The sequence below is a fragment of the Oryctolagus cuniculus genome, chromosome 5, assembly GCF_051225735.1.
Source record: "Oryctolagus cuniculus isolate XC-2025 breed Fujian yellow rabbit chromosome 5, ASM5122573v1, whole genome shotgun sequence".
NCBI classification, from domain to species: Eukaryota; Metazoa; Chordata; class Mammalia; order Lagomorpha; family Leporidae; genus Oryctolagus; species Oryctolagus cuniculus.
Window position 1 is genome coordinate 32179088 of NC_142871.1, and position 27558 is coordinate 32206645.

General features: G+C 43.3%; 1 protein-coding gene and 1 long non-coding RNA gene across 6 annotated transcripts in view; one reads left to right on the forward strand and one right to left on the reverse strand.

Moving 5' to 3' along the window:
* MAP3K5 (mitogen-activated protein kinase kinase kinase 5) overlaps positions 1-22974 on the forward strand; it is a 247380-nt gene extending 224406 nt beyond the window's left edge. For 2 of the 3 annotated variants that reach the window (XM_070073521.2, XM_051854304.3), the window contains exons 26-30: positions 11170-11413; positions 16892-17004; positions 19211-19323; positions 21428-21504; positions 22213-22974. In XM_070073521.2, coding sequence (XP_069929622.2) covers positions 11170-11413; positions 16892-17004; positions 19211-19323; positions 21428-21504; positions 22213-22273 — 608 coding nt within the window. In that variant the 3' untranslated portion in view covers positions 22274-22974. Of the gene's footprint in view, positions 1-7845; positions 11414-16891; positions 17005-19210; positions 19324-21427; positions 21505-22212 lie in introns of those variants that run through there. The other variant, XM_070073520.2, reaches the window with a different exon arrangement.
* On the reverse strand, positions 22219-26840 carry LOC127492960 (uncharacterized). 3 transcript variants are annotated; one of them, XR_007922811.3, is made up of 4 exons: positions 24629-26803; positions 24148-24222; positions 23478-23600; positions 22219-22304 (listed from the first exon to the last, which is right to left on the reverse strand). It is a non-coding gene; the product is annotated as an uncharacterized LOC127492960 (long non-coding RNA). The 3 variants fall into 3 exon arrangements; XR_016233683.1 differs by having other exon boundaries at positions 24148-26801; XR_016233682.1 differs by having other exon boundaries at positions 23478-26840.
* Between the last annotated feature and the right edge of the window lie 718 nt (positions 26841-27558).

The window sequence follows — 27558 nt, forward strand, 5'->3', positions numbered from 1 at the left end:
TAGACTTGTGGGAAATATTTCGTTGGAACAAAAAATAAATGAGTTTCATCTGATAATAACTAATTAGGGTAAAAAAATTGTGTAACGGGAAAAAAATTCTGTGGAGACCCCAAAATAAATGATTAGCAGTTGGATGTGAACCTAAAAAATGCATACTCTAAGGAAGCGGACAGTATTTAACATCAGATTATTTATGATTAGGACGAGCTAGAAGTAGGGATTTACAATCAAGGGTTTATAGACTTGAAAGACACATGGGGTGAAAGGAATAGGTGTGTGTCAATGAAAGGGGGAGGGGGCAGGCCATTAGTTAAAGACAGTCATTGAAACTAAGGATGCCCAGATGAGGAAAGGAAAAAAGATTATGTTTTGAAAAGAAGAGGGGAGAAATGAGCGGTCTCAGCAGTGACCTGAGCCCAGGCACACTTCTCTCCACCCCACCTTCTGCCAATCAGGTAAACTCCTGGATGCAACCCAGGCCCATTAGGCCCACCTGGGGAGCCATCCTATCTACGTGACCTTCAAGCTGATTGGATAGGCATATTGGCACCAGTGTCCATTCTGCCGTATGGTCAGCGTTCCCCAGAATTCGTTACATCCCTTTTACCTGTACGTGCTTGCAAATAAACACAGACATGAAAAAATGATTATGTTTTGAAATAATTTAAATAGCATATAAGTGATCTGTGAATTTAACGTTTTCTTAAAAACTTCCTTCTAGTACCGATTACCTATGTGTGGTGTAGTATTCTAGAATAGGAGGGAAAATTAGTGACAACCAGATAGAATCTCAGAGAAGTCTATAATGAATAGTATTATACCAAAGTTAATTTTAGGAAGGGATTCCTAGTTGTTTTCTTTTGTCATTTTATATTAAAATATTTCAGTTACAGAAAAGTACACCAAAGAATTTAATGACCACACAAAGATTTAACAGCTTTTAATATTTTGCCATATTCACTTCATATATAAACATTATATCTTTCCCTTTTTAAGATTTACTTTGAAAGAGTGCTAGGGCCAGTGCCGCAGCTCACTTGGCTAATCCTCTGCCTGTGGCGCCAGCACCCCAGATTCTAGTCCCGGTTGGGGTGCCATATTCTGTCCCAGTTGTTCCTCTTCCAGTCCAGCTCTCTGCCATGGCCTGGGAAGTCAGTGGAGGATGGTCCAAGTGCTTGGGCCCTGTACCCGCATGGGAGACCAGGAAGAAGCACCTGGCTCCTGGCTTTGGATTGATGCAGTGCCCGCTGTGGCAGCCATTTGGGGGGTGAACCAACGAAAGGAAGACCTTTCTCTCTGTCTCTCTGTCTCTGTCTAACTTTGCCTGTCAAAAAAAAAAAAAAAGTGCTAGGAAAAACACAAAGAGAAAGATCTTCCACCCACTGGTTCACTCCCCAAATAGCCAGTGGCTGCAGTTGCTGGAGCTGGGCCAGGCTGAAGCCAAGAGCATGCTGTTCCATTCGGATCTCTCCTGTGGGTGGCAGGGACCCAAGTATTTGGCCATCTTCCCTTGCTTTCTCAGGTGTATCAGCAGGGAGCTGGATCAGAAACAGAGCTGCTGGGACTCATATCTGCACTCCAATGTGGGCTGTTGTAAGCGGGATGTAACCTGCTGTTCTTGACACCAGCCTCATCACTGTTTGTGTCTTAGTTTTGACAATATACTATGGTTATGTCAGGTTTGAGGGATCTTCAAAGATTTCACAGAAAATGTATGTAATGAAAAACTGGTTAAATTTCAAAAAAATTTGCAGCAAAGTAAACTTCTCTTCTCATTCTGTTTTTCCATGAAGTTTGTGAATATTTTCATGTGTTAGGGAGAACTGTGCTTGTTGGTATACAGGAATTCTCTCTGTACTGTCTTCACAATGTATCTGTATCTGTAAAATGCTTCTGTTATAGTCCCAGGAATATTCATCTTTATTCTAGGCTCTTGCCCACACAGCGATAAGAATTCAAAGCAGAGAGTCATACGCACAAGTGAAGGCAGGATTTATTTAAGAGAGAGAGAGAATATGCATTCACACATGACTGTGGGTCAGCCCACATGGAGAGATACTCACTGTGAGTGCGCCACAGAGCTGCCTATGAGGAGAGAGATGGGGAGGAGGCGGCCCCCAAGGACCCTCCAGCATAGTCAAGAGGACAGTCTCCTTCATAAGACAAGGGGTGGAGCCTGGGTGAGTTTAATGTGCGTGAGGCTTTCTGGGATTTTCATGGTGCCTTCATGCAGAGTTTAAGTTACATGTGGCCATCATGGCATCTCCTCCATTCTATTCCTGGATGAGACAAGAGTGTCCTGGGAAAGTGGGCATATTAAATTGACATGTAAGGGGATAGAGTTGGACTGCAGGGCGGGCAGAAATCCCAGCTCACCTATTCCTACCTAATCTTCCTGCCAAGTTCCCCCATATCACTTCCAAGGTGGAAAAGCTTAAGAACCAAAAGGAGCTGATGACCATCACACTGTGTGGGACACTCCGCTCAGGTCCAGAGAGCAGCAGGGAGAACACAGAGGAGGAGCTCTCCTGCACGTGGGCCCCAGGCACCGGCACTGCTTTCACCAGCCCTGCATGGAGCAAGGCACAGTCTTGCTGAGCAGTGTTTGCTAGATAATTATTTGGTTTTGTTTGTTTATTTGTTTTGTTTTTTAAATATTTATTTATTTGTTTGAAAGGCAGAGTTACACAGAGAGAAGGAAAGGCAGAGAGAGAGGTCTTCGTCCATTGGTTCACTCTCCAAGTGGCCGCAATGGCCGGAGCTGCACCAATCCAAAGCCAAGAATCTCCTCTGGGTCTCCCACGCAGGTGCAAGAGCCCAAGGAGTTGGGCCATCTTCTACTGCTTTCCCAGGCCATAGCAGAGGGCTGGACCAGAAGTGGAGCAGCCTAGACTCGAACCGACTCCCATATGGGATGCTGGCACTGGAGGTGGTAGCTTTACCAGCTACACCACAACGTGGTCCCAAGAAAGAGTTATCTGTCCTTCCACCATGAAGCTGGTTTCTTGAGGCCACTAGGAACCTCTGATTTCAATTAAAGTTACTTTTGGGAAGCATTTTTTTGTTTTAAGGTGGAAATTTTAGAGGAAAATTATATGGAGGAAGTACTTTTTATATTATTTCCTGAGGGGAATATATGCATTAACATGCAAGTGATGAAATACATATTCAAGATGAAGTGATTTCAGTCATTGTCCAGTTCCATCAAATTTCCAAATATATAAAGATTCTGTTAGATAATTGAGATACAAAGAAACCCTATAAATTGTTGTCTTTAAATACCCCTGATAAAAGTTCCTTTAGATGCTAGTATACTACCATTAGTCCACCAAAGTAAAAAATACTCAGTAGAAAAAATAACAAATTTAAAGAAATAACATCCTTAGCACATTTGTTTCTGAGATCTGACAGCTGAGTGGACCTAGATCTTGGTTTCTAAACACCATTCTCTGATAAAAGGAATGGGGGCCCCTTAGAGAAGCAACTGATTCCAGTCCCCCAGACAAGAGAAATACAAGATGAGCCGGGAACACCTTGTGGTGCCAAAACGTAAAGAAGCGTTCTAAAACAGATGAAGGTTACTGAAAGCCCTCTGGAACCATCTGGAAGGAGTTCCCAGTAGTCCAAGGTAGAACAACTTGAGAAATTAATAAAAGTAAAATAAAATGATAGTTTTGGATTATATCTCATAGAATAAAATAAATATCCACGAGTGAATCCACATTGATACAAATAATTGAATAAATAAATATATGGAAGAGAAAGGGCAGCTCTTTGTTATAGTCAAATTTCAACTAGAAAGTATAAGGGAAATAGAAAAAAAATCACCACTGGGCAAACACCAAGTCATAATCCCTGCAAGCAAGGATCCTCAAAGGCTGCTAAGATTAGTAGGCAAAAAAAGGGATGCAAAACGGGCTATTTGAATGGTTTTAAAATGTCTCCCCCATGGGATACTTGCTAACCGCAGTGGGTGAACAGTAACTATGGTCGGGGCAGCTGGCAGACACCCCTCCACCAAATGACCAAGATAAGCATCGCTAGTGAGCAGACACATCAACACCGTGTACCTCCTGCTGTGATGCACTGAGGAGGGCCCAACGTCACTCCTGTGATCTTGCCAAACACGAACAGCCTCAGCCTAGTCTTGACAAGACGTCAGGTGAACCCAACATGGAGGACATTCACAAACTATCTCACCAGCACTTCTCAAAAGTGTGAGGCGGGGGCTGGCACTGTGGCATAGTGGGTAAAGCCACCACCTGCAGTGCCAGCATCCCATATGGACACCAGTTTGTGTCCCAGCTGCTCCATTTCTGATACAGCTCTCCACTATGGCCTGGGAAAGCAGTAGAAGATGGCCCAAGTCCTTGGGCCCCTGCACCTGTGTGGGAAACCAGGTTGCAGCTCCTGGCTCCTGGCTTCAGATAGGCACAGCTCCGGCCATTGTGGCCATCTGGAGAGTAAACCAGTGGTGGAAGACCTCTGTTTCTGCCTCTACCTCTCTGTAACTCTGCCTTTCAAATAAATAACTGAATGGTTTTTTTTTTTTTTTTTTTTAAGTGTGAAGGTTAGGAAAGACCAAAAATTACCAGTCACGGACTGGAAGACACTAAGGAGATATGACAGGTGACTGTACTGCAGGACCCTTGATCAGAGAAGTACACCAGAAGGAAGGTGAAGAAAGTCAAGGAGGAGCTATTGATAGTGACATTGTATCCATGCTGTTATTGTGGTTTGCATAATCAGTGCTCATTTCCTGGTTTTGATACTAGTGCCAAAAGTATATAAGATGTTAAGGTTAGGGCAAGCTGCTAAAAGGTATACAGAAACTCTGCTATAATTGTAACTTTTCTATTACAAAATTATTTCAACATAAAAAGTGGGGGGTAAAAGTGTTCAATCTTCTTTCTCCCTGACACACAGAACAGAGAGTACATTGTAAGAGGCTTAACAGCTTTTTTTTTTTTTTTTTTCCTGTTTCCTCAGTTGTCATCAAGAGTCAGTCTTCGGATTATTGGCAACATTAAGGCTCTGTTTCACTTCTCCAGTACAGTCTGGCTGAGGGTACCAGATGGAGCAGTGCTGTCATAGAGACCATGATGGCAGTGCTAAGACAGAGGGAATCGCTAATGTACTTAATTTGCTATATTAACGATAGTTTTCAAAAGCTGTTTAAAGCGCTCGATACTACCACCAGTTGTTAAATTAAATCAAGCACGTGCCCTGTGTCCACAGTATAAAATGATGAGCACTGTATACCATATGAGAAGTTTAATGGGGGTCTGACATGCTGCACTCACAGGCGTGCGGGCCTCCTTGGCATCAGAAAGACCCCGTGTTAAAGAAGCCTGGTCTAGTTCTTTTCCTCTTGGAAGAAGCTGCGTGAGGGTGGAGATTCATTTTGTTGTTTCTTCCCGTTGTGCTGCTTTGGAAATAGGCACCAGCACAGGGGCCTGAGTTCTAGTCTTGCTCCTGAAGTGTGGCTCTCTCCTGACACCCACTCTGCTTTGCATTCTTCCCAGGAGGCTTTGGGCCACCTTCCTTCTCCAGCACCTCTCCCCAGTTCCCTGCCAAGCCAAGGCCTTCCCCACCTGCAGAGCCCCATATCGGCCCTTCAGCCTCTGTCAGTGATTAAACACCACGGGACTTAGTCATCGCAGGTGTGCTTTATTTACCTCTCAGCACTCTCAATGCATGGATATATCAGGGTTCTTTAACCAAAGAGAAACAAAAGGATATATATAGAGAGAGAAACAAGAGGAGGTTTATCATTGGAATTGGCTCAGGGGATTATGGAGGACGAGAAGCCCCACAATACACTGACTGCAAACTGGAGACCAAGACAGCTAGCTGGTGATACAGTTAATGCAAGTCTGCAGTGTTGAGAATCAGGGCAGCTCATGGTGTGACTCTTAGTATGAGCCCCAGTGCCTGAGAATCAGGAGCTGGACATCCACAAGCAAGAAAGGATGGATGGGCCGGCTCCGTGGCTCACTAGGCTAATCCTCCGCCTGCGGCGATGGCCCCCCGGGTTCTAGTCCCGGTTGCTCCTCTTCCAGGCCAGCTCTCTGCTGTGGCCCAGGAGTGCAGTGGAGGATGGCCCAAGTGCTTGGGCCCTGCACCCGCATGGCAGACCAGGAGGAAGCACCTGGCTCCTGGCTTCGGATTGGTGCAGTGCGCGAGCCGTGGCGACCATTTCGGGGGTGAACCAACAGAAAGAAGACATTTCTCTCTGTCTCTCTCTCTCACTAACTCTGCCTGTCCAAAAAAAAAAAAAAAAGGGATGCATGGATCAAGAAGAAAGAGAACTCACCCTTCCTCCACCCTTTTGTTCTACTCAGAGCTTCCGTGGATGAGGCCACTCACGTTGATGAGAGTGGATTTTCTTTACTCTGTCCGATGACTCAAATACTAATCTCTTCTGGAAATATCTTCATGGACACCCTGAAATAGCCCTGTGCCCTGTCAAGTTGGCACGTAGAGCTGTCCCTCAGTGTCCATGGCAGTTATGTAGGGAACCAGGTCTGTCATCTAAGGCATTTTCAGCTGTATTAATCGGTCCTGATTTTCACATTATCCTTGTGCCTGCTCTTAGGGCTCTCTGTTCCTTTAGGTAAATTCTCCAAGGACAAGGACCAAATACTCTTCTTCGTTTACATATTTTACAATTTCTTTTCTTTTTTATTCTTTTTTTTTTTTTTTTGACAGGCAGAGTGGACAGTGAGAGAGAGAGACAGAGAGAAAGGTCTTCCTTTGCCGTTGGTTCACCCTCCAATGGCCGCCACGGCTGGCGCACTGCAGCCAGCGCACCGCGCTGATCCGAAAGCATGAGCCAGGCGCTTCTCCTGGTCTCCCATGGGGTGCAGGGCCCAAGCACTTGGGCCATCCTCCACTGCCTTCCTAGGCCACAGCAGAGAGCTGGCCTGGAAGAGGGGCAACTGGGACAGAATCCGGCGCCCCAACCGGGACTAGAACCTGGTGTGCCGGCGCCGCAAGGCAGAGGATTAGCCTAGTGAGCCACGGCGCCGGCCCATATTTTACAATTTCTAATCTGATGATGTACACTCAAGGAGTCATTGTCAAAGCAGAAAATAACAAAGCATTGCATTAGCTTATAATTTTCTACTTTCTTCAGATTATGTGGAAAAAATTCTTGAGTCACTTATACATAAAATGTTCAGAGTAAAGGGGATATTTAAATTCAAAATAAATATCAAAACAGCTTCTCCAAAAGTGAGATTATTATCAGGAGTACTACAATACTTAAATTTTTTCAAAATTTTCAGTTTACAAATCATAAGAGAAATTTTAAAATAAGCCTAGAATTGTTCAAAGGCCTAAGTGTATCTTCTTTTACTTGTACTTTCTTAAATTATTTTTAAGTTATATTTTGTTCATTATTTTATTCCTTCTAAAGACATAATTCACTATAATAGTATATCTTTTTTGTTTTGCTGACATTTTTTGAGGACCTTGGACTAGGTGCAAAGCTTAAAAAACTAAAATACCTGATTTTGAGTCACTGCCACTAAAGATAAATCACTAAAGGAGATTTTAGGGAGAGAGAGGCGAGGAGATAAAGCAGAAAGCATAGTAGAGGTGACGTTTGGTTAGCCTTAACATATAAAGGGTGAGGATATGAGAAATTTGAAACTTTGTGTGCTGTTAGTGGAAATGTATAATGGTATAGCTGCTGTGGAAAATGGTATTGCACTTTCTCCAAAAATTAAAATGTAATTACTGGGGCGAGCACTATAGCATGGTGGATTAAGCCACTGCCTGCAGTGCCAGCATCCCGTATGGGTGCTGGTTTGAGACCTGGCTGCTCTACTTCCGATACAGGTCTCTGCTGTGGCCTAGGAAAGCAGTGGAAGATGGTCCAAGTGCTTGGGCCCTGCACACATATGGGATACCTGGAAGAAACTCCTGGCTCCTGGCTTTGGGTCAGCCTAGCTCCTGCCATTGCGGCTATTTGGGGAGTGAATCAGCAGATGGAAGCCACCCCCATCCCTCCCCAGTCCTCTGGCCCTCTGGCTTTCTGTAACTCTGCTTTTCAAATAAATAATTAAATCTTTATATATAATTACTGTACTATCCAGCAATCCCTCTTCTGGTTATATATTCAGAAGTACTAAAAGAAGGATCTTTAAGAATTTTACACATCCATGCTCATAGCAGCACTATTCACAATAGCCAAGAGGTGGAAGCAACCCAAGTGTCCATCAACAGATGAAGGACAGTTACAATGTGATGTACACACATTCAGCCGGAAAAGACAGGACAAGCTGACACATGCCACAACATAGATGAATGTGGAGGACATTGTACTGAGTGAAATAAGCCAGTCACAAAAAGACAAATACTGTATGATCCCACCTGGATAAGGTATCTAGATTAGAGAATGCATAGACAGTGGGATGATAGTTTCCAGAAGTTAGACAAAGGGAGAAATTAAGGAGTTCTTTGATGGGCATAGAGTTTCAGTTTTGCAAGATGAGAAAATTCTGGAGATTGGTTGCACAGCAATGTGAATATAGTTAACACTACTAAAGTGTTAATTAAGTTGGTAAATTTTGGGCTAGGTGTTGTAGCACAATGGATTAAGCTGCCCACATCCCATATTGGAGTGCCTATTTGTGTCCCAGTCTATTCCACTTCTGATCCCCCTCCCTGCTAATGCACCTGGGAAGCAGCAAATAATGGCTCAAGTAATTGAGTTTCTGAACCCAAGTGGGAGACACCGATGGATTTCCTGGCTTCCAGCTTCAGCCTGGCCCATTCCTGGCTGTGTGGCCATTTGGGAGAGTAAACCAGTAAATGGAAGATTCTCTCTCTCTCTCTCTCTCTCTCTCTCTCTCTGTGTGTGTGTGTGTGTTAATCTGCCTTTCAAATAAGCACCTTTTTAAAAATATGAATTTTATACATATTGCATTTTTAAAACAATAATAAAAAATTAAAATGAGAGAAAAGAAAGCCAGGGCTATTTAACCCTTGTCCTGAAGAAGGACACCCTGGTTTTCACTATGAGCCAAATCTGAGGTTCTGGATGTAACAGGATTGGGCTAGGAGTGCAGAATCTTGTTACCTGCACATTAGAATACAGTCACATGTTGCTTAAGGGCAAGGATGCATGCTGAGAAATGCGTTGTTGGGTATTTTTTTTCTTTTTTTTTTTTTTTTCATGTGCGAACATCCTAGAATGTCTCCATACAAAACTAAGATGGCTACAGTGTCACTAGGCAATATAATCTGTGGGACCACTGTCCTACAGGCAGCCTGTCAGTGACCAAAACACTATTATGCCTAATGCAAGTGTGGCTGAAATTTACTTCAGGGTTGAATGAGCTCTTCCATGGAGACAGCAGAAAAACAAAAAAGGGAAGGAAAGAGCCCCGGGTTCTAGTGTTTGAGGTTGGGTATTAGGCCAAGGCTCTGAAAAAGAGGAGCAGCGGCCAGAGAGAGGTAGACAGTGAGCATGGGTGAGGTGAGGCTCCCTCTGGTGGCCTTGCCCGGGGGTGGGGGTGGGGGGGCTGTGTTGGAGTAGTGGGGTGACTCTTCCATTGGTCCCATTGCACTCCCTTTCTCCACTCTAATGCAATCTAACATGACCTTCTCTCTGAGACCTTTGTTAGGAAAGCCTTTAAAGACAAATACATACCCAGCTAAGAGCGAGAACTTTGGCTACACCACAAACTATTATTTATAATATACATAATTAGTGAAAGTGTACAAAGTATAATATTGAGGGGGTGCATGTTCAAAAATATTGATGAGGTAAATAATCAAAGAAGTTTGAAAGTCAATAGTTAGACAGATTTGATACACAAAACCCTGTAAATATTGAGAACAAAACATCACAGTTTATTAGCTATTTCTTAGCACAATATGACAAACTATCTGGCAAATAAACACCTGTTGGTGAAAGGGAGGCAAGCAAAGCAGGGCCTCTGCACCTGTGGGTCGTGGCCTCCTGCGGGGGAGTCTGTGGAAATCTAGGCACAGTCTTGGCCAATGTTGTAGGAATGTTCTGGGGAAAGTGTGATTTTTATCAAGTTTTTGGTGGATTCCGTGATCTGATAAAAGTTCCATGTGCCAGAGCACATGGTGTGAAGATCCAGTAGTTTCGCTACCTTGATGGCACTTAAGTTAGGAGTGTAATTCCTCCTGTGGGCCGGTTGAGGACTTAATCAAAATTTATAGTATTTTTTTCTATGACAAGATATTAGCCAAATTCATGCAGATGAACTTGTTACTCAATGTGTTTTGGCTGAAGATTCGTAATGATTGCACTTCAAATTTCAGAGATTAGTTAACTGGTTAGAGGAAGACACAGACTGAGAATCAACCCAACAATCACAGATAATCTGACTAAAGAGAGTATCAACCTGTGTGTCATTTTCAGCACCTGTTCCACATCCCCTTACATTTTGAGTGTTAGAGAAGAAAGCACCTGGCTTTGTTTACTTAATCTCTGTATATCTCAGTTTCCTTATTTCTAAGCAATGTTTGTCAGATAATATATAATAAAACAAACTTTACAAACATAAAAATATGCCCATATTACCCATAGGCTTTTACATCATTGCTGCTAGTTCAGATTTCAGCCTTTTTCCCACGTATCTCCTGCGGGTATGAACATTTTTCTTATATTTAAGTTAAATAATTTTCACTGAGCTTATGTAGCTTGTAAATTTTCCAAATTCACCTGAAGAAAAAGCTGGTATCAATGTGCAGAAATCCACCCTCACATTTGGAGAGGCAGTCTGGAATACATATCTTATTGATGGCAGGAGGGGTTGGTATTCATACCTTAAGAAACTGGGGCAGGTGTGTGGTACAGCAGTTAAGTTGCAACCTGGGATGCTTGTATCCCATGTCAGTGTGCCTGGTTTGAGTCTCTGCTGCTCCACTTTCAGTCTGGCTTCCTGTTAATGCACACCCTGTGAGGCAGCAGATGGTGGTTCAAGTATTTGTGTGCCTGTCATTCATTTCTTGGCCCCTGGCTTCAACCTAGCCCATCCCTGGCTATTGTGAGCATTTTGGGGAGGGAACCAATGGATGGAAGATAGTTCGTTCGTTCTCTCTCTCTCTCTGCCTTTCAAACAAAATAAAACATCAACACAGTTGGTCATATTTTCTCAACACTCTTGCTATTATTACAAACAGAACTAAGGCCACATTTTAGCCTTGCATCTGAAAGTGACACTGCTGACCCAGAGGACTTGGATGTAGAAGATGACCACGAGGAACAGCCATCAAATCAAACTGTCCGAAGACCACAGGCTGCCACTGAAGATGCTGTGGCTACCTCAGGGGTGAGCACGCTCAGCTCTACTGTGTCCCACGATTCCCAGAGCGCTCACCGATCACTCACCTTGCAGCTTGGAAGGATGAAAATAGAAACAAATAGGTAAGTCTTGCCCCAACGTTCTCTTTTTTTTTCTTACTTTTATAAAAGTGCACGTTTTTATGGTCTCTTTTAATAAAAAAGTTTTGTCCATAGGTTAAAAAAATGGTGATTCCTTCATCTCATTTCTGTAAACTTGGTTTATGCCTTTCCTTAGGAAACAAGAGAGGTTTATTTTAGTTTCTATTGTCAAATACCACTTTCTGCCTCTACAGATCCAAGCCTCCTTCCGCACTGCTTATCTGCTGCCTTATCTCCAAGTGCACTGAGGTTTAACTTAGTTGTAACTTTGCAGATTGTCCTGGAAACAGATTCAGAGCAGCCTGTGCCTCTAACAGATAGCTGAAAGACACAACAGACAGCCCATGGCTGGGAATAGCAAGTTCTTCTAGGACAGGCAGCTCTCTGTGCTAACAGCAGACAAAACTAATGGTGCCAAAGCACTGTATTTGAGAGCCTTGCAAAGATGATCATGTGACCACATTTATGATTCTATTATGTTCTCAGTATGCTATTATGCTATGACATATCTGGAGTTTAATTTGTTTTTGAGAATCTGGTAGCATAGTACCCACATGATCAGGTTCTTTTTTTAAAGATTTATCTATTTATTTGAAAGGCAGAGATAGAGAGACAGAGAGATCTTCCATCTACTGGTTCACTCCCCAAATGGCTGCAGCAGCCAGAGCAAGGCCAATCTGAAGCCAGGAGCCTGAAGCATCTTCCGGGTCTCCCGTGTGGTTGCAGGGCCCCAAGGACTAAGGCCATCGTCAGTGATTTCCCAGGCACATTAGCAGGAAGCTGGATCTGAAGTGGAGCAGCCAGGACTCCAACTGGTGCCCATATGGGATACTGGCACTGTAGGCAGCAGCTTTACCTGCTACGCCACAGCACCGGCCCCATGATCAGGTTTTTAAGTGCACAGCACATATCTCCTGACCTTCACAGATGTCGGAACAGTGCAAGGTCTGAATCTTGATGATTTATAGCTTCTTGTGCTGACTGCTGTTGACATACGGGCAATCGACTATGACTCTGGGTTTGCAGTGAAAACTTTTGTTTTTAGTGAATCAGTAAAAGGTATTCAAATATTTAGAAACCTTAGTTGAAAATTCTAGTTGTTCACCAGAGATTTTAAAAAAACGTTATTTCTAGGTATAGGTGTAGGTTTTTAAAGCTAGGCTCAAATACCAAACCTAGTACAAGTAGTACAAAGTTCATCCTATATTTAGAAACTTGAACTTCAGTTGCTCGATTAAGTAAATACATACTTATCCTCTATGATTTGCATACATAGATTTTTTTAATAAATGGAAATTGGCTCTCTGTGTCCTTATCCCAGGCATGTCCTCTGAAACTCAGCTGATTGCTTGCTAGCTCTACTACTTGGTGGAAAAGAGCTTGCATCTCTTCTCTTTCGAGTCTTCATCCAAATCTTGGTGTCTTTCCATTCTCCCCTCCTCCATCAGGAGTGCTGTGGCAACACTCCCTCAGTTACAGCAGGTGTTTTCTTTAGTCACTCTCTGTAGTCCCCTCTCTGTGGGCCAGTCCCAAGTGGAGGTGGTTTCTGAACACCCGTGCTGGCCTCTGGAGGAGGAAAATGGACTCCTGATGGTTGTGGTCCCTGGCTTCCCGGCCATGGCTCCCAGTGAGGATGATACAGACAGCAAAGCTAGGGTGTAGCCTTCTGCCCACACATCCTGGCTGTGTCAGGAAGACCTGCCTCACTGAATGCAGCCTGGATACATACTCTTTCCTTTCTCTTCTAGGCCCATTCGATGGGCCCTGTGCTAACCAGTCTGGTGCCGCCATGTGTCCAGCACGCTTAGGCCAGCTGTACTCTCCAAGGCTGCTGCCCTCCAGCACCTTCTTCACGTCTCCACAGTCCTCTTCTGAGTGCCTGCTTCTCAGATGTGCCAGCTCTGTGGACAAGACAGACTTGCTCATTGCTTTATCACAGGAACTCATAGCTGCATTTTTTACAACAGCCCTCACTTCACATTTTGTTCTCTGCATTTTACATTGGAATCTGTGAAACCTGTGCGCTCACCGGCCTCCTCCTCTATTTTCAGCAGTATCTTCCATAGTAGCTCCATCACCCTCAGCAGAGTGAGATGAGTACGCTTGCTTCATGCATGTGTTGAAGAAAGGGCAGCTGCTTTGGTCCAAGCACTGAGTCCTTGTCATTTGCAGCTGAATATTACAACAAACCTAAGTATATATTTTGCAAAGTGAACTTAGAGGAAATGCTGGTGTGTTTTTAGGAAAGGTGCTAGCTTTTATGTAAAAAATCTTAAGCTTACAACATTCAGAATAATCAATGATAAAGTTAAATCAGGTTTATCTAGCTTTATTTTTTTTAAATTTATTTGAAAGGCAGGGTTACAGAGAGAGAGAGAGAAAGGGAGAAACAGAGAGAGAGATCTTCCATCTCATCCACTGGTTCACTGCCAAAATGGCAACAACAGCTGTGGCTGGGCCAGACTAAAGCCAGGAGCCAGGAGCTTCTTCCAGGTCTCCCACATGGGTTCAGGGAGCCTGAACACTTGGCAATAATCTGCTGCTTTCGCAGGTGCATTAACAGAGAGCTGGATTGGAAGTGGAGCAGCCAGCATTCCAACTGGTGCCCATGTGGGATACTGGCCTTGCAGGCAGTAGCTTTAGCCATTATGCCACAATGCCAGCCTCAATCTAGCTCTTGAGGAGACTAATAATATTCAATGGTAGAGTGCAAACAAAATAGATATTTTCCTTCTACTTCAGTATGTGCTTACATTAAATGATCTTAAAATTCACTCCTCACGGCCGGCGCCACAACTCACTTGGCTAAACCTCCGCCTGCGGCCCCAGAACCCCAGGTTCTAGTCCCGGTTGGAGCACCGGATTTTGTCCGGTTGCCCCTCTTCCAGGCCAGCTCTCTGCTGTGACCTGGGAGTGCAGTGGAGGATGGCCCAAGTGCTTGGGCCCTGCACCCACATGGGAGACCAGGAGGAAGCACCTGGCTCCTGGCTTTGGATCGGTGCAGTGCGCCAGCCGTAGTGGCCACTTGGAGGGTGAACCAATGGAAGGAAGACCTTTCTGTCTCTCTTTCTCTCTCACTGTCTAACTCTGCCTGTCAAAAAAAAAATTCACTCCTCACAAGGAGATTCAGGGATATTATTTAAACCTAACTCAAGAAGAGCTGACAAGTTATTCACCTTCCCTATCCTACAATTCTGGAATTTCCTACCCACTTCCTCACTATTCCCATCTGAGATGAAAAACTGATTTCATGACAGATTCTTGCCATTACTTTTTTGGGACACAAAAACAGACAGCTGCCTTGATTTCAAAATATTTCCCTACTAACAAAACACAAAGCAAAACTGAAATTGCTAGAGTGAATATGTCCTTAAGATAAACAATTTGAAGAGCTGCATGTGGGACAGATGAGGTAGCCTGTCAATACTGTGCTACTAATGTTGAGTTTTAACTTCTATTTATTTTTCAAAAGATTTATTCATTTACTTGAAAGACAGAATGACAGAAAGGATGAGATACAGAGAGAGATTCTTCCATACACTGGCTCATTCCTCCGAAGCCCACAAAAGCCAGGGCTCAGCTGGGTCGAAGCTAGGAACCACGAACTCCATCCACGTCTCCCATGCTGCTGGCAGGAACCCAAGTACTTAGGCCATCACCTGCTGCACTGCACCCCAAGTGCATTAGCAGGGAGTTGGACTGGAAGTGCAGAATCACTGGTACGCAAACTGGAACTCCAGCTTGGGAGACAGGCGTCCCAAGTGGCAGCTTAACCCTCTGTGCCACGGTGTCCACCCTAAGTTCTATCTTTTAAAGATAAAATGAAACTACATGGTATAGATGCACAGAGGTTAAATTCTACAGACTGTCACTGTGAGACAATAAGAAAATACCATTCCCGTTCCATGCATGTAAATTAGACAAAACTCCAGAGCAAACCGAAGACTTGCCCACATGCACATGCGCGCAGAGCTCGCTGTCCATTTCTCTGAATACCATGTGTGTTGGGGTAGAAGAGCCTCCAGGCCCTCGCCTTCCACTTCCCCTCCTGCTGCTTATCCACCTTGTTTGCTCTGCAGTTGTCTTTGTGCACTTGTATTCTTCAAACCACCTTCTCTCATTGGGTTTGGCTTTTGTCTCACCACGACTAAGTGTTCTTCTCTGAGCCCTTCTCCTACTTAGGGGCCTCATCTTCATTTCCTTGGGCACGGCAGGGAGCCCAGGGTCAGGGAGGAACCCCTCCTGAGCCCTGGCAGGGAATAGCAGAGTCCCTATGAATGCCAGGCACTGTGCTTGGCCCTTTAACCATGTTGTGTTATTTAATGCTCACTAATCCTTTCAGGAAGTCTGACTTTTCCTTTTTTTACAAACAAGAAAACTGAAGTCCAGAGGCATTAGGTAATTTGTCTAAGCCGAACATGGGAAGTACGAGTCTGAACCAGAACGCAAGCCCGGGCATCTTTGAGTTGCGCCATGCTGCCTTCCGAGCATGTCCACTGGAGCAGAAGTGAACGTCTGCGTGGAGTGTGCTCTTGAGTTAAATCTGTCAATACTCAGAAAAGGAAGCGAATACAGCTTTGGAAGAGCTGTCTTGATGATCTCATTCATAATTATATATTTTAAATTATTGTAATTCTGATTCCAAGTTACTCAGAGATAGTTCTCCATAAAAGCTCGATTATCTGTTTTCATAAGTTGGGATGTTTTCCTCTAAGAAACTGTTGGGAAAGGTGAGGTTATCAGTTGGCTCCCAGCAGCATGGTGAAACTTACAGTGTAGCAAACTTGGGATCAATACCATAGTATCTCCTTGTTTCTTTGGAGATTACATCACATGCCAAGTAGGAACCGAATATGCCAGGAACACAGACATCCTTTACCTGCTTGACTTCTCCCTTACGAGTGAGAGGAAGAATAGTGGTAACCACAACTGCAGCAACAACCAGTAGCATTTTTTTAGCATTTGCGAGGTGCCAGGTCTAAAGCTATTGCTCAGATTTTTAGTAGTTCAGCAAAAGTGATCGCCGCTCTGCTTTGCGTGGATTATGATATACCTGTGTTTACCAACTCTTTAATTAGGGGCCACACGTGTAAAATAGGGATCCCTTGATATTCATACTTATATTTCTGATTCTTACCTTCATAAATAGAAAGAGTAGACCAACATCTCTGAGGATTTTGGCAGATGATCTGGGATGGAGGTTTTGAATTCATTCTGGAAGCAGAATCTTCCAGAACTTTATTACTTGACCTGGGGGGAGAGGCGGAGGAATTTGGGGCCTGCAGTGTCAGTATTACCTGGATGCTCATTAGACATGTGAGGTGTCAGGCCTCACCCAGAACTGGCTCAGAATGTGCTGGTGAAATCCCAGGCGTGTCTACGTTCCTTATAGCTTGAGAAGCCAAATCCAAAATCTCTGTGTGAGTGTTGTTACTCTGTCAACGTAATTTTCTTCTGCAGATTACTGGAAGAATTGGTTCAGAAAGAGAAAGAATTGCAAGCACTCCTTCTTCGAGCCATTGAAGAAAAAGACCAGGAAATTAAGCACCTGAAGCTTAAGTCCCAACCAATAGGTAAGTAGCAGAAACCTTTAAAGAAATACTGTTCAGGCCGTCAGGCAGTTTTCTTTCGTGGTTTAGTCAGCGTCAGTCATTTGTACCATGACTATAAGCAGGAATTACTTTAAAGAAAACATGTAATTTCTAAATGTAGCAAATGATCATTATTTATAAGTACAGTAAAATAGATGATTCATAGCCATCCCCTTCTGAGATTCTATATTATTGAGATAAATAGAGCTCTTCACTTTTTTTAAAAAAAGATTTATTTATTTACCCAAAAGAGTTACACAGAAAGAGAGGCAGAGAGAGGGAGACAGAAAGAGAGAGGTCTTCTATTCGCTGGTTCACTCCCCAGATGGCTGCAACGCTGGAGCTGTGTCAATCCAAAGCCAGGAGCCAGGAGCTTCCTCCAGGTCGCCCACACGGGTGCAGGGGCCAAAGGACTTGGGCCTTCTGCTGCTGCTTTCCCAGGTCATAGCAGAGAACTGGATCAGAAGTGGAGCAGCCGGGACTCAAACCAATGCCTATATGGGATGCCTGCACCTCAGGTGGCGGCTTTACCCACTACACCACAGCGTCAGCACCCCCTCCACTTTTTTAGTGTTTTGTTTGTTTGTTTGTTTTTTACAGGCAGAGTGGACAGTGAGAGAGAGAGAGAGAGAGAAAGGTCTTCCTTTGCCGTTGGTTCACCCTCCAATGGCCACTGCAGCCGGCGTGCTGCGGCTGGTGCACTGCGCCTATCCAAAGGCAGGAGCCAGATGCTTCTCCTGGTCTCCCGTGGGGTGCAGGGCCCAAGGACTTGGGCCATCCTCCACTGCACTCCCGGGCCACAGCAGAGAGCTGGCCTGGAAGAGGGGCAACTGGGACAGAATCCGGTGCCCCGACTGGGACTAGAACCCGGTGTGCCGGCGCCACTAGGCGGAGGATTAGCCTATTGAGCCGCGGCACTGGCCAGTATTTGTTTCTTAAAGAGTTCACAGTGAGATTGCCAGGATAAAATACCTTTATTATAATTTTGTATTTTTATTCTGTTTATTCTGTCCTTTTTTTCTTGTAATTTGAAGAGGCTTAAATAAAGATACAATAATAAAAACTCAACACGTTGGAACTTTGGCAAAATCTATAAGAGACTGAAGGTAAAAGATAATCTATAGATAATCTTATTTGGCCAATTTAGATGAAAATAAATTTATAGTCATTTTTTAAGAATATGGCTGTTCCATATCATCACAAAGATAAAAGACATAATAATTGCATGATTATCTTCTCAGTGTGTTCATCTTTGTTACACAAAAAACGAAGTATAATTTTGGTGCACACAGCTTAGGCTAAGAAACTATAGAGGCCTGTGCTGTGGTGCAGTGGGTTAAAGCCCTGGCTTGAAGTGTTGACAATCCATATGGGTCCCAGTTCAGGTCCTGGCTGCTCCACTTCAGATTCAGCTCTCTGCTATGGCCTGGGAAAGCAGCGGAAGATGGCCCCCGTCCTTGGGTCCCTGCACCCACATGGGAGACCAGGAAGAGGCTCCTGGCTCCTGGCTTCAGATCAGCTCAGCTCTGGCTGTTGCAATCATTTGGGGAATGAACCAGCAGATGGAAGACCTCTCTCTGTCTCTACCTCTCTCTGTAACTCTGTCTTTCAAATACATAAAATACATCTAAAAAAAAAAAAGAAACTATAAAACTGATATGAAAGCATAAAGTTGGGAGTATTATTAAAAAATTATTTTATGTATTTGAAAGGCAGAGTTACAGAGAGGGAGAGAGTGTGAGCAAGTGAGAAGGATCTTCCATCCTCTGGTTCATTCCCCAAATGACCACAACAGCTGAAGCCAGGAGCCTGGAACTCCATCTGGGTCTCCCACATAGGTGGCAGGGGCGCAAGCAGTTGGGCCATCTTCTGCTGCTTTCTCAGGCACATCAGCAGGGAGCTGGATTGGAAATGCAGCACCAGCCCTCAAATGGTTGCCTGTATGAATGCTGGCATTGCAGGTGCTGGTCTAACACACTGCGCCATGACACCAGCCCCATATTATATTATTGCTTCTGACCTTCCATTTACTAGATTACCTAGTCTGAATTTTGTTGTCATTTATACTGCTAATCTCAGTTGTCTCTGTTAACTATTCTCTAAGAAAAATCTTTTAATGTATCTTCAGTAAATGTCTGTTAATGACCTTTCGGTGAAGCTAAAAATATCCCTCCAAATTCTGTTCTAGATATTCCTGGGTTGCCTGCCTGTCATCTAAATTCTCCTGGCACAGATACTAAAGATTCTGAACTTACTGACTGGCTGAGAGAAAACGGAGCTGATGAAGACACTATAAGTCGGGTAAAGAAAACGATCTGTGGGACAAGTATTCTTTTCCTTCATTCATAGCACTGAGTACCTGCTGTGTTCCAGAAACCATTCTAGGCACAGGGGTGTGCTGGTGAGCAAATCAGACCCAGCCCTGGCCTCCTGGGGCTTACAGACTAGAACAGGCAGATGTTAAAACTAACCAGGTAATTCCACAGATAAAAATGTTACACGCTGGAAGGTTTCATGAAGCAAAGGTATGATGAGATAGGGTGAGAGAGAGGTTGGGGAAAGTTCTCCAAGAGGGTTATTATGAATGAGCTGAAGTCCAGCTGTGTGTTTGCCAGGCTAAGAACAGAGAAGGAGGAAAGATCCTTCCGGGCTGGGGGACAACATGTGCCAAGACAATGGGGAACGCAAAAGCTCTGTAGTTCAGAACCACTACGGATTGTTGTTTTTGAATTGAAGATAAAGACAAATGAGAAGAAATCAAGACAGACCTAAAAGGGGGGAAAGAGGATTCTTTCTAATTCTTTCGTTTGTTAAATAAATTTTCAAAAAAATTTTATATTTTCACTTTATTTGAAAGGTAGAGTAAGCACAGAAAGATCGAAATATCTTCCAGTCTGCTGATTCACTCTCCAAATGCCTCCTACAGCCAGGGCTGGGCCAGGGCAGAGCCAGGAGCCTGAACTCCACCCAGGTCTCCCATGTGGGTGGCATATTAGCAGGAAGCTGGGTTGGAAGGCAAGGATCTGGGACTGGAGTGCAGGCACTGTGATTAATGGATGTGGATATGCTAAGCAGTGTCTTAACTGCTACACCAAACACCCACCCCTGTCATATTTTTAATTTTCTTGCAACATTATTACACTGCACTGGGCAGCAGCTATTTATCTACTTAAAATAGATTGAGTTGATGAACGTATGTTAGGAATATTTGCTGTACAAACCGTATTATATCTACAGTAACCAAATTCTTCTCTGTTCTTATAGATTTTGGTTTTATAGAAAGGGTCTCTTAGCACAATATCATATTGGTTTCAATTTTATATGTATTTTTTTTTTTTGATAGGCAGAGTGGACAGTGAGAGAGACAGAGAGAAAGGTCCTCCTTTTTGCCGTTGGTTCACCCTCCAATGGCTGCCGCGGCCAGCGCTCTGTAGCCGATGCATCATGCTAATCCGAAGCCATGAGCCAGGTGCTTCTCCTGGTCTCCCATGTGGGTGCAGAACCCAAGCACTTGTGCCATCCTCCACTGCACTCCCGGGCCACAGCAGAGAGCTGGCCTGGAAGAGGGGCAACCGGGACAGAATCCGGTGCCCCAACCGGGACTAGAACCCGGCGTGCTGGCACTGCAAGGTGGAGGATTAGCCTAGTGAGTCACGGCGCCGGTCAATTTTATATGTAATTTTAAAAATAAGATATAATCCCTTGATTTGATAATTTATTGTTCACTAAATGAAATTTAGAGCCTCCTTAGAAATCTGCATTTACCCAGTTGCTGCTTAGTAAATTTAAACAGTTTTCTTGCCTGTAGAAAGCAATGCATCCAGTCAAGTTCTACAAAATATTTATCCTTCTAAATTGGACTCAAATCAAATTGTGGAGTAGTAATTGATGATCCATTAAATTATTGCCGTTTTTATTTGCTTTAAGTTAAAAAGCTTCAGTTTAAATTCAGAGCTCTGATTTTGCAGTGAATTATAACAAAGTACCATGTATTGGCTGTGAAAAAAATAAGTTCAGATATTAAATGAAAGCAGTGCCTTTCTGGAAACACTCTAAATCCACTTGGAAAAAAAGAGCTACCTGACACCATACCTCTTACATATAAACATTTGTGAGTAGCAGTTGTGATTGCCAAGGAGTCTGCTCTGTGCATGAGAAAATCATTCAGAAATTTTCTGTCACATGTCATCTTTATGCACTTGAAATCATGTATGAATTTCTTTGTAATTCCTGTGTAATAGGGAGGTCTCTCTCCTAATAATTCGAGAAGATCATGTTTTCAGTGGTTTCCCTTTCACATTTACTTTTAATTGTTGTCAGTGTTTACATTATGAATGGAGTTTATTTACTAAAGGTATGCAAAATACACATTATATAAAATATATATTTTACTTTCTCTATACAGTTTTTGGCTGAGGAGTATACACTAGTGGATGTTCTCTACTCTGTTACACGCGAAGATTTAAAATGCCTGAGACTAAGGTAACACTTTTCTTTCTGTTATGTTGTCCACATGGAAAAAATACAAGGCTAAGACCAAGAAGTTTGGGTTCCTGGTGGTGTCTCACCAGCTCGGTGGTCCTGGCCAGAGCCATCTGGCTCTCTACCTGCTAGGAGTTAACTGAGGTAGTTGATGTTTTGGGATGCTTTCTATATTACCAAAGAACTTACTTAAATCATTTTCAAACTAAGACCACGCGGAACTCTAAAGCTGCCTTAAGCAAATGTTCTGATTCAGTCTGCAACTGTCTCCTACTTACTAGAAATATTAGGATGAGGTGCTGATAGGCCAGCCTCCCAAGATATGATACATTTTTTTGCAATAGTTTCCTCTAATACACCCCCTCTATAAAGACACATTTTTTTAAAAAGATTTATTTATTTATTTGAAAGTTAGAGTTACACAGAGAGGAGAGGCAGAGAGAGAGGTCTTCCATCCAATGGTTCACTCCCCAATTGGCCGCACCCCTATAAAGACACATTTCAAGAAAGCTGAAAATCTCAAATGTTTTGGGACCTAGCAGTTGGTGGGAGTAGGAAGGAAATACCCAAGAATACATAAGGGAGATAAGGCTTTGGGATCTCCATGTTCTGACCAGGGCAGCTGAACTCTAAGGAATCATTTTTCTGTTCAAGGGCAATGTTTCAAATGCAGTGTTCTCCTTGCCATGTTCTTGTGTTTTTAAACAGGGGAGGGATGCTGTGCTCACTATGGAAGGCCATCATCGACTTCCGAGAAAAACACACTTGACCGTCGTCCAGTTTCATCGTTGCTGGAGAGCCTAAAAATTAATAAAGAACTGTATTTTTTTTTGGGGGGGGGGGGTTGAAGCAAGAGAAGAAAGAAGCTGCACTTTAAATCCAGTATTTGTTTACTAATGTTAAAAAAATAGACAAAATACACTGAAATTTCCTAAATGTTTCTGTTTCTATGATTCTTACAGACTCTCAAAATAATCCTAATTAGAATTCTAACATTTAGGATTATTTTAGTCTAAACATTTTTTATGGTAATATTTCTAACTTAGCAGCTATTGCACTTCAGCCAGAGGTTTATTTCACACAAAACAGATCAAACATTTCATGTGATTGTGCACCACTGGAACAAAACCAAGATGTGACTATGATTTTTTTTAGGATTATGTGTTTGTAAGATGCCCTAATAATCTGAGTAGAATTGCATAATTTCAATTATTGTATAAAGTTGATGTGTTTTTTAAGTGTGTGCAGCAATGGTTTCTACTTATCTGTGTTACTTAAAATGTTGACTGTATTTTGTAACTTAAGTTTCTGTTCTGTATATCGTACATTTGTTTGAATTGTTGATGTACTACTGAACTGTACCAGTTGCACATGCCTGAATCATAGTAATGTTAGCTTGTTCTAAAGCTATCCATTGTGTCATATTTACTCTAAAAAGTAAAGAGACTCTGAACATACTGTTTGGATAAATTCTAAAGAATCATTATTTTGTATTGGAAAATTAGATATATTACTGTGTTAAATTTGTAGTCATTTCTTCAGCTATAACAAATAGAATCTCTCATTTCTACAAGCAATCAAAGAATAACTGACACTCAGGGCCACAGAGGGTTAAGAAAGATGATGAAGAAAAAACAGAATGAAGGCAATTCAATGTATTTCCCTCAGGCCCCACGTTTTCTGGGATGGCTACTCTGTGTTTTAAGGGGTCTATAAAGAGCATTGTAACAAAGGACACTTCCTTTTCTGTTTCCTCAATTTTAGTTCTACTCATTTCAGGGAAATATTTTTAAGCTGAATATTTTATTTCTCTGAGCCTGCCCATTGGAAGAGGTCTGAAACTCAAAAGATAGGTGAATTACAATATCATGTTTTTTTACATTTTAAAAATTTATTTGAAAGGCAGAGAAACAGAAAAAGAGAGAGCGAGCTCCCATTCATTGGTTCATTCCCCAGAAGAACTTATAACTTACAACAGCCTGGGTTGGGCCAGGTTGAAGCCAGGAGGCAGGAACACATTCAGGTCTTCTGCACGGATGGCAGGAACTCAGTACTTGAGCCATCCCTGCTGCCTCCCAGTGTGCAGTTGCAGGAAGCTAGAATCAGGCACAGAGCAGGGACACATGTGAAGGCACTCCAATGTATTATGCTTCCCAGTGGCATCTTAACCATTACTACAAAGTCCCACCCCAAATTCCAGAAACTATTATATAGACAGAAATAACATAGAGTTGTCTATGTATCATGATTTGACCCATAATAACAGTCTTTGATAAGACGGGAGCCATTTATTTTCTGTGTGAAAATCAAGTTACAATGTATTTTATATTGGGGCAGTACATCCTTAGGAATGTTTTCTTATTTGATAACTCGCAACACCTCTTTTTTTATTTTACATCCAAATTTGAAGGACATTGACATTTCCACATGCTGTGTAGAAATTTCAAAGGAAGTGAGATATAAATCCAGTAACATGTCATTTGATGCATACTGAAACATAGCATAACCACTTTATTAAGCTACGGTTTGTCTTGCCAATTCCAATAGCTAAGTGTTTCCTTTAGACTATATATATAGGCTCAAGCTACCCATTTCCAACCAGCTCTTCAATGATACAATCTTTCCTTGGGATCTCCCTCCTACCTTGTCTTTGTGGGCACATGCGCCTCTCTACCTATATGGTTCACAGGACACTCCCAGGCCAGCATCATCAGACTTCTGACAGACAGGGAGAAGGAAAGAGGGTGGGAGGGAGAAAGGGAGGAAGGGAATATCACTATGTTATTAGAATTGTATCTACAAATCACACTGACTGTTAAAAACTAAAATTAATATTGGATCTGAGTCCCAAAAGAAGGCAATTCTATAGGTCAAGGGTCACAAAATTTGCACTTGAAATGCTTGTATCATCAGTCCAGTTCTGGGATTCTCAACCCAGCCTCATGTTAAGTGACCTGGATGCCACCACCCCAGGAAAATGGTTGTTACTGGTCTGAGGTAGAGCCCAGTCTTTATAAAACAGCTCCACAGGTGATTTATCATGATCAATTCCCGAAGTCATTGCAGGGGACACCTGGAAAGGAAATGGACAGCCCCTCCTAGAGGAGAAATAGGATGCTCTTACCAGTTGTTGGTTAGATGCTGTACACGTAGGCCTGGAGCAGAACTGCCACTTATCCCCTTGGGCAAACCAGTTAACCCTGAGTCTGCTTCCTCATCTATGAAATGGGGAAAATGGTCCTTCCTCATAGGGTTGTGCTAAAGAAGACAATGCAGATGAGGTGCTTAGTAGAACATTTAACATAGAGTGAGCACTCTATGCCTGTACACCTGTTTGGTATCACTCATTCAAAGGTACGTATGAAATACTAACTGGGTAGTACATATTATGCTGTGTGAACGAGGCACAATTCTTGCCCTTCGAGTTCACTGTCAGAATCGAGACAAAGCAGACACAGCAGTGGTGTAGTAACTGCTACCGTGTCACCCAATTTCCAGAGATCTAGGAAAGCTTTCAGAGAAGTGAAGGTCCAGGGGAATCTGGGAAGATGGCAGGGTGGTGCTGGTGGCAGCATTTTAAGAGAAATTTACTAGGAGAAGTAGAACCAGAGGTTCCTTTTAACTGCATTTTGATCTCCAGCTCTGTCACTTTTTACCTACTCCCATAAAAGAGTTTGGCAATGAGGAGTTGTCAACACTTGAACGCCCATATGCATGAGGTGCTGTACAGCCAGCAAGCAAGAGTGATGCCTGCCAAGTTTAGAATACAGGCAGTGTGCATGATGTCACTGAGGACAGCTGTGAGCTGTGAACAAAACCAGCAAAGGGTAATGGCTGGTTCCGGGCTTCACGAGTGCCTCATAGAGAAGCAGGAGACAAAGTTGCTGCCACTAAAAAGTGTCCATCAGATTGAACAGAAAGCTTTATAGGCCATCATACCCAACCTATGTTAAAAGCTGGACAAATGGCAACCCAGAAACCGCTGAGTATATCATAGGTCGAGCCTGCTCGGAGCCAGGGCAGGTAGACCTTAACTTGGACCTTGCAGAGAAGGCATTACTAAATAAGTGAGGACCAGGGAACTCACTCTGGGCAGAGCTCCGAGAACAAAGGCTAGAAAGCAAGACTTGAAAGATTTGGAGAAAGTAAACAACTCCTCTGGCTGGAAACCTGAGTTACAGAGAAAGTGGGACAGAGAGAGAGCTCAGGGACCAACTGGGGAGTGAGGGATGTGTGGAATGGGCTTAATCTTTTGTTATGTAGAAAGGGGGAACCAAAGAAGGGGCTTCAAAAGGATTATGGGCAATTCAATTAAAATATTTCCGATGAAAAAATTCTTGAAATACATGCATACAGGGGTCTTCTAAAAGTGTCTGCATATTATGAAAAAGCTGCAAATAGCAGGTATAACAATTCATGGAAAATGTGCATTCTGAAGAATGCATGAATTTCAGAACTTTCTGCAGCCAAACAAACTTGCCTTTTAATTCTAGTTTCTAAGAATGGGAATAGGAGAGGGAGGAGGAAGAAGGGTGCCAGTGTGGGTGGGAAGTCACTATGTTCCTAAAGTTGTATTTATGAAATGCATGAAGTTTGTATACCTTAAATAAAAGTTTTCTGCGAAAAAAAATTCTGTTTTCTGCAAACTTTTGGAAGCGCCTTTTGGACTTAGGAATAGCCTGGGTGGAATCAATGGCAGATGAGGCCTGTGAGAGAGTATCTGGTGACACTGAAGATCTCAGGGTAGTTTGGAAGGTAAGGCAACAAACAAGATGACAGAGCCAACCAAAGAAGAAAGAAAAATCAGGAGGAAGCAGAGAGAGGATCTAGTGCTACACAAAGTCCAGGGCAAAAATGGACTCAAAGTAATAGGAGGTTTGTGGCCTGTGAAGTATTTTTAAAGGGCAATGATGGAACCAGAGTCCACATTTTTTATTATGTTTGGTGAACAAAACACATAGATTTATAAAAAAAAAACACGCAATAGATTAAGAAGGTAGGAAGTCAGGGAAGACATTTTCAGAATCAGGTCTGGCATGTGTTTGTTGGGAGAGACATTTATCAAGTGGGGAAAAGAGGACAAAGTGATGAAGGCGGTGGGAGGTCCGGCTCTGCTCCTGGAGAAGGGAACCAAGAAGACTGGGAGGTGTGGAGGTGGCTGCCATGTTCCCAGTAGGTCACCCGCTCTCCACACTCACTCCCTAGCCTGCCCTGCTGCAGACCCTGCCTTACTTTAGGAACAGGCCCTATGTGAGGATTCTGGTGTATTCCTCATCCTTAATGTAAGTTATCAAAAGAATGGGAATACAGATAAGCACATACCAAACCAAACAAATACAAACCTCAGTATATATGGACTTTCACTCCTCAAATGACCATAACAGCCGGGGCTGGGCCAGGTGGAAGCCAGGAGCCTGGAACTCCATCAGGGCCTCCCACATGCAGGTGTGGAGCACTGAGGCTACCCTCTGGTGCAGTCCCATTAGCAGGGAGCTGGACAAGAAGTGGAACAACAGGCACCCACATGGGGCGCTGGTGTCCCAAGTGGCTGCTTACCCTCCTGCACCACAATGCCAGTCCCCCCCCCCCCCCCCCCCCCCCGCCACTGGTTTACTTAAGTGGGTAGTAAATCAGGAGGTTGAAAGTAAATCACCTTTTTTTCTAGGGTTTTTCCAGACAGTTCAACCTCTTGGATTCAGCTAAGAGAGTCTGATGCTCCCCCCCCCAAAAAAAAGTTTAAAACTGATGACTGACTATAGTAAGAAAAATGAATGTACTTTAGAAAATCCACAGAAAGTTCACATTATCTCTGAATCTCACTTTCCCGTGAACTTTTTGAAGGCACCAAGTGTGCCCACCTGGTGCCGGTGCTTCCCTCTGGATTTGTGATCAGTAATGATCAGCTGACCTGTTCCATTGTAGAAATGGCACCATGGGAAACTCCATAACCACAGACCCGAGTCAAAGCCACAGCCTCTCCCTAGTCAGCCAGAAAACCAGTAACACCAAATAAAAAACAGTCCGCTCCTGGGCTCCGAGTGGCAGGTTTGCACG